This window comes from Juglans regia, chromosome 9, assembly GCF_001411555.2.
Source record: "Juglans regia cultivar Chandler chromosome 9, Walnut 2.0, whole genome shotgun sequence".
Classification (NCBI taxonomy): domain Eukaryota; kingdom Viridiplantae; phylum Streptophyta; class Magnoliopsida; order Fagales; family Juglandaceae; genus Juglans; species Juglans regia.
In genome coordinates, this window is record NC_049909.1 from 1,949,335 (window position 1) to 1,956,204 (window position 6,870).

Genomic DNA, 6,870 nt, shown 5'->3' on the forward strand with positions numbered 1-6,870 from the left:
ATCGTGATGGTGTATGGACTAGTTCCGAAACAGAAGCAAATTATGCAAGTTTAAGTTTTTTTATTTGTATTGTCTAATAATATTTTTGTTATTTACACTATTTCTAATGATTTTTTTATACAACAATGTGGTATCACTTATGGAAACTATTGCGGTTCTATATGATGAATCATCTGTGAACGATGTTCAGATCTTTTCTCAAGTTCTTGGATCACGTTCTGGATATCTGAGGGGCTTAGGACGTTGCGTGAAGCCTTCCTCAACATCATCATCCCTTATCAAGTCAGATCGAATAATAACTCTAAAAAATTAGAGGAAGTAAAACTCGAAATCGACAATTTGAGGTCCAAGAAAAGAGAGTTGTAGACTCAATTAGATTAGGCAGCAAATATAGAGGCAATATTATAATAAAACATGCAAAAGAAGCTAGAGATTCAATCCCAAAAAATGTTCAAATAGTGGCAATTAATGATGTCCTAAAACTCTATGCCACCACAATCCTAGAACTTATTTTTTTTTGTTATTTTTATTATTCTGACTTGATGCAACATTTGAATAAATGTGATGTTTTAATTACAATATTTAATGTTAGATTCATATTTGAATTTACAGTATAATGTTGCATGAGTATCGTTCAAACGTAAAATACCCAGTTCGAACCACCAATCAAAGCCATTCGAATAACTTGAGAATCATAAATTTTGTTTGACTAGATTAATTGTCTGTTTGAATAGACTTTATGTTTGAACATTCGAACAAGTAATAGTTTGCTCGAACACATTTCTCATCATTCGAATGTACCATACACCATTCGAACAAAAATATAGAATCACTAGAACACATTTCTCATCATTCAAATGTACCATACACCATTCGAACAAAAATATTGAATCACCATCGATCCAATTATTTTTGTTCGAACATAAATATATATGTTCAATTACAAAAACTGTTCGAGTAGTCCCTCAATTCGAACATGATCAAATAAATTCGCATCGTTCAAATCAAATTTCAATTAAGTTTGAATAGATAACTGACCGTTCGAACAGTAAATATTTCATTCAAACAATTTTTTGGCACGAAGATATTTCATCCCAAAAGAATATTCTCATTCGAATGTTTTCAACCGATTCTGTCAGATTTCGTCTCATATAATATTTTTAATATAAAATTATTTCGTCTCTAAAATCCTCTTGAGACAAATTTTTAGAAACAAAATAGAGATAAAATATTTTTGTTTCTAATACTATTTTCGTGGGACAAATTTTTTTCGTCTTAAAAAATGCATTCCTCTTGTAGTGAACAAAGATAATCTATAAATTATTGGTGAATGAGAGCAGAATGCAAATCCGTATGAACTCGAAAATAAGAGTCAAATTACACAAGACGGCCATCCAAGTCTTCAAGCATAGTAAGAGAAAAAGAAGTCACAAAAGCCTTTCAGAAGTTACAAACTTGTACATGCGTCAAAATATACTACAGTATCAGAAGAGGAAACTGTAAAGACGAAACGTTGAAGGAGAAGATCCACACAAGCTAGAATGAAATCTCAAGTTCCCCCCAAGTTTTTTCTCTTTAGTATGCCTCCTGCTCCCCCTGTCCATTATTCAAATACAACAATTAAACGATAAATACCAAAAAATAAATTACAAAGCCCCAAGTAGGTAGGAAAATTCCTGATTGGCCGGCCGGAATAACAATATATTGGAATATATCTATATATATATATATATATAGGTGGGGGGAAATGGTAAGTGAGACACTCACTTTCTTGGGGGTGACGAACTTCACGAACTTGTGCTTGCCCTTGCTGCCATTGGGAGACTTCTGTTGATGATGATCACTCGCTCCTGATCTATACTTGTTGATTTGCTCTCTCACGAACCTCTCATATAAGAAAGCTGCCCCTTGGAACTGTGGCAGAACTAGCCATATCACAAACAGTAGCTTCACATCGTACCAAATAGGTATCCTACAATTAATATATTGAAACCCAGAAAGAAAGTTGGTTAATTTGAATGATGTACGTAAGAAATAACATGATATCTTGAGATGCAAGTATGGAATTTTTGTTACCATTCCAAAATGGGTTGGAGAAGCATCTCCATGAGAGTGAGAAATGAGTACAAGATCCAATACGCAAGCCACTGTTGGTCATCCAGTTTTGATGTGCTCTCTATGGCCATCACTGATGCATATCTGGAAAATCGAGTTGCATAATATATTGTATAAGAAGAAAATACATGATTTATATTTCAAGCTTCTTTAAAACAAATCAATATATAACGTCATGAAATAGAATTAATCTGAAAGAAACATTAATTAGCTGTATCAAAACTCAGAAAAAGAATCCATAAACTCACAAGGGGTACAGCAACATCAGCACTGGCCTGCACAAATCATCAATAACAGAAACTTCGAGTTATCTTGGGGCAAAATTTCAAAAATCAGAAAAATAAATAAATAAAAGCTTACCCGGAAAGTGAATGAAGTTGAGTAATCAACGTCCACAATTTTCCCATTATCCTTTTCCTCCTGTGCTTTGGGGTCAGTTTCGTGAAAGCAAACAGAGAAACTGGTTTTCCAAAGAGTAAAGTGATGAACAAGTTTGAACCTAACGAGAAAATGGTTTAGACAAATAAAGACATCAAGCGGCAAAGGCCTGTGCTGTTGAGACTTGGTGGGTTAGTTATATAAGAACGAAATGATCGGGACACGTGGCACGATTGGAGAGAGCATCGGGTTCTGCCTTGGACGTGTCGAACTAGATTTTGCACCGTCCAGGACACTAAGTCTAATCCACCTTATTAATTATCGTATTATTATATAAATGGATTCATGCCTTTCTCCAAGCACAAGCCACGTGTTCATGCTTTTGTTGTGCATATCGGCATATGCAGGTCATCACGTAACATGTGGCATCAGACGAAGGGCAACTTCCCAAATTTAATTACGAGGGATACGTCATACACACACAAAAAACGTAATCTTCTAATTATGTAGGCCACGTGGTGGGTAACTATTGTCTATAACTGTTAAGCCTCTTGTATGGGTGATCCAAGCATGCAAGGTAACTTTTTTGTTTTCTAATATATATTGTAGCAGTATGCATCACAATCTTCCACTATCTTGGAGCTGCAGATCATGATAATCACCTCACTCGTGGCAACAATACTGTACCAGACTTACAGCAGCTAGCTGTCTTGGCAATCCTTCCTCCTCTTCTTCTTCTTGCTTTTCTTAATTTTATTCTTACAAAATAACATGAAGATTTAAGAAGCAGAAAAATGGAAATCCGGATCTAGCTTTGAGGGGAGGGTGCTTGGGCTATGTTAAGAACTCAGCTTTTTGTATTTCAATAATATGATTTTTACATAGAGAGTGGTCAAATAAATAGCTACAAGAAATAAATCTAAGGTAACTAATTTAGTATGGTATGAATGTATAATTACAGAAGTAACGACTAATTATCCTAAAATCATGGTGTTAAAAAGGAGAAGATCTTGGCTTGATTAAAAAGGAAGTAATCTGTCAATACGCCCCCTCAAGTTGGCGCATGGAGATTCGTAATGCCCAACTTGCATAAAAAATGATAAAAAAAGATCATGACCCAATAGTTTGGTGAAGATGTCGGCAATTTGCTCATGGGAGGAAGTGTGAACAGCGGTAAGAAGTCCAGACCGAATTTTATCACGAACAAGATGACAATCAATTTCAATATATTTAGTGTACTCATGAAACACATGATTGTGAGTAATGTGTAAAACAGATTGATTGTCGCAATAAAGGCTGATAGGCTCGGGGTGAGAGACACCGAGATCAGTGAGAAGCTGTTTCAATTAAGTGAGTTCACAGGTGGTGACGACCATGGCGCGATATTTGGCTTTAGTAGAGGACCGGGCCACGATGGTTTGCTTTTTTGTACTCCAAGAAACGGGACTGGTTCCAAGTTGAACAAAGTAGCTTGTGGTGGAGCGACGAATGGTGGGACAACTAGCCCAATCAGAATCAGTATATGCAGTAACATGAAGAGTGTTGGAGGAGGGGAAGAAAATGCCTTGTCCGGCACTGCCTTTGAGGTAACGAAGAACTCGAGTGGCAGCCTACATGTGAGGAGCACGAGGAGCGTGCATGAATTGACTGAGAATGTTCACTGCAAAAACAATGTTAGGACGAGTAATAGTCAAGTATATGAGGCGGCCAACAAGTCTACGATAGGGAGAAAGATTTGGAAGGAGAGAGCCGTCGTGATTGGTGAGTTTCAAGTTTTGTTCCATGGGGAAGGAAGCGGTCCGAGCACGTAGTTGTCTACTATCAGATAAGATTTCAAGAGCATATTTGCGTTAGTTGAGAAAAATGCCTTGAGGTGATCGAGCAACTTCGAGACCAAGAAAATATTTGAGAGGACCAAGATCTTTGGTTTTGAAGTGTGTAGAGAGAACACGTTTGAAGACCTCAATTTGGGAACGATCATTGCCGGCCACCAGAATATCATCGACATATACAAGAACAAGAGTGACACTGGTAGAAGTAACCAATGTGAATAAAGAATGATCCGCCTGAGATTGAGAAAAACCTGCATCAAGAAGCATAATAGTTAGTTTAAAAAACCAGTTGCGGGAGGCTTGTTTGAGGCCGTAGAGGGATTTGCGGAGACGACAGACGGAGTCTCTCCTTTTGAACAATAGCCAGGAGGAGGGGTCATGTAGACTTCTTCATCAAGGTCGCCATGTAAAAAGGCGTTATTGACATCAAGTTGGTGAATGATCCACTGGCGAGAAGCAGCAACTGCTAATAAACACCGAACGATAGTCATTTTGGCAACAGGAGCAAAAGTCTCATGGTAGTCGAGGCCTTCAACTTGCGTATAGCCTTTGGCGACTAACCGAGCTTTGTATCTTTCGACATAGCCATCTGCTTTGAGTTTGGTTTTGAACAGCCATTTGCAGCCAATGGGTTTCTTTCCAGGGGGAAGAGGCTCAAGTGTCCAGGTGGAATTATCTTCAAGAGCATGAAGTTCAGCAGACATGGCGTCTCGCCAATGGGCATGACGAATAGCAGCGGAATAAGAGGTAGGGTCAGCAGAAACAGTGAAAGCAATTAAAAAAATAAGATGAGAAGGTGAGAAACGAGAATAAGAAAGAAAAGCAGATAGAGGGTGAGCAGTACCCGAGGTCGATGCAGCAGGTGAGGATGCAGTGGGCTCGGTGTGTATAGTCCTGAAGATATGCGGGTCGAGTAGTAGTGCGATGGGGACGAGGAGGAGGAGGAGAAGGAGGAGAAGGGAGAGGAGGAGGAAGAGAAGGGGGAGGAGGAGGAGGAGATTCAGAAATAGTAGAGGTAAGGGTAGAGGGTGGTAAGATGGGTTCAGGGACGGGGATGGGAAGAATAGGAAGAGGTGTAGGTGAAGGAGTAGAAACATCCTGGAAAGGAAACTGATGTTCGTGGAAAGTGACATCACGAGAATAGAAAACAACCTGATTGTCTAGATTATAGAGTTTGTATGCTTTATGAGTGCTAGGATAACCGAGAAATATACACTTAGAGGCATGAGGAGAAAATTTGTCACGAGAAGCGTGGAGAGTTTGGGCATAACAAAGGCAGCCAAAGACGCTTAAATGGGCATAGGTTGGAGGGATAGTGAAAAGAAGTTCAAAAAGAGATTTATTTTGAAGAAGTCGACTGGGAGTGCGATTGATGAGATAAGCAGCGGTGAGTACACATTCACCCAAAAATTTCAAGGGTAAGTGAGCTTGGAAATGCAGACTACGAGCAATATTCAGGAGGTGCCGATGTTTACGTTCCACAACATCGTTTTGTTGTGGAGTTTCAACACAAGTATGTTCATGAAGGATGCCGTGAATCGTGATCATGAAGATAGTTTTGAAATTTGTGAGAAAGAAATTCTTAGCCATTATCAGTTCTAATAATTTTAACCGTGGTTTGGAATTGATTTTTGATAAGAGCAAAAAAATGCATGAGATAAGTGGATGCTTCAGATTTATTGCGCATGAGATAAATCCAAGTAGTGCGAGAGAAATCATCAACAATGGTAAGAAAATAATGAGCACCACAAATAGAAGATGTATGATAGCCACCCCAGATATCGCAAAAAATTCTATTAAAAATCATAGTACTTTTATTAGCAGAAATGGAAAAAGGTAGTCTAGTGTGCTTAGAACGAGCACAAATGTCACAATCAGAAATAACACAAGGATTATTGAAAAGACTAGGAATAACTAAGCGGGAAGGATGACCTAGGCATTGGTGCAATAAGATCTTATTAGCAGTAGTCTGAGTGGAAAAAGCAGTAATGGGTTGGGGCCGATACACATAAAGTCCATTGCAAAGCTCACCCGCTCCAGTCAGCCTCGTTGACTGTGGGTCCTGAAAAGAACAGTGGAAGAAGAAAAAGAAATAATACAAGAATTAGTATTTGTGAGTTTGGGAACAGAAAGGAGATTAAATAAGAATTGAGGGACAAAAAGGACATTATACAAAATGAGGTGTTCGGCCAAATGACAAATGCCGACACCCTCAATGTTTATGATATTCCCATTTGGTAAAGTGACCTTCTGGTCATAAGAGAGGGGAGACAGAGTAGAGAAGATGCGTCGGTCATGGCAGAGGTGATCGGTGGCACCACTATCCACCACCCAATCGGAGTGGTTGTCAAAGGGAGGAGAAGAAGAGACATTACCCATGAAGTTTGCGGGTGAAGTGGTCAGTTGAAGTAGATCGAGGAGTTTTTGGTACATGTCATGGGTCAAACCAGGAAGTGGGGAAGAGGTGGAGACTTGATGAGCCATTGACGCCGAGGTTGATGGTGTTTTGCCGAGGAGAGATGACAGCGGTTTGCCACAGGTGTCG

At 39.0% G+C, this 6,870-nt stretch overlaps 1 protein-coding gene across 1 annotated transcript; it reads right to left on the bottom strand.

Annotated features, from left to right (window-relative positions):
* Window positions 1-1,339: 1,339 nt before the first annotated feature.
* LOC109018979 (HVA22-like protein e) lies at window positions 1,340-2,796 on the bottom strand. The gene is made up of 5 exons (XM_019001182.2): window positions 2,476-2,796; window positions 2,364-2,390; window positions 2,077-2,199; window positions 1,768-1,972; window positions 1,340-1,596 (listed from the first exon to the last, which is right to left on the bottom strand). The coding sequence occupies exons 1-5, from the start codon at window positions 2,520-2,522 to the stop codon at window positions 1,576-1,578; spliced, it is 423 nt and encodes a 140-aa protein (XP_018856727.2). The 5' UTR covers window positions 2,523-2,796; the 3' UTR covers window positions 1,340-1,575.
* Window positions 2,797-6,870: the final 4,074 nt, after the last annotated feature.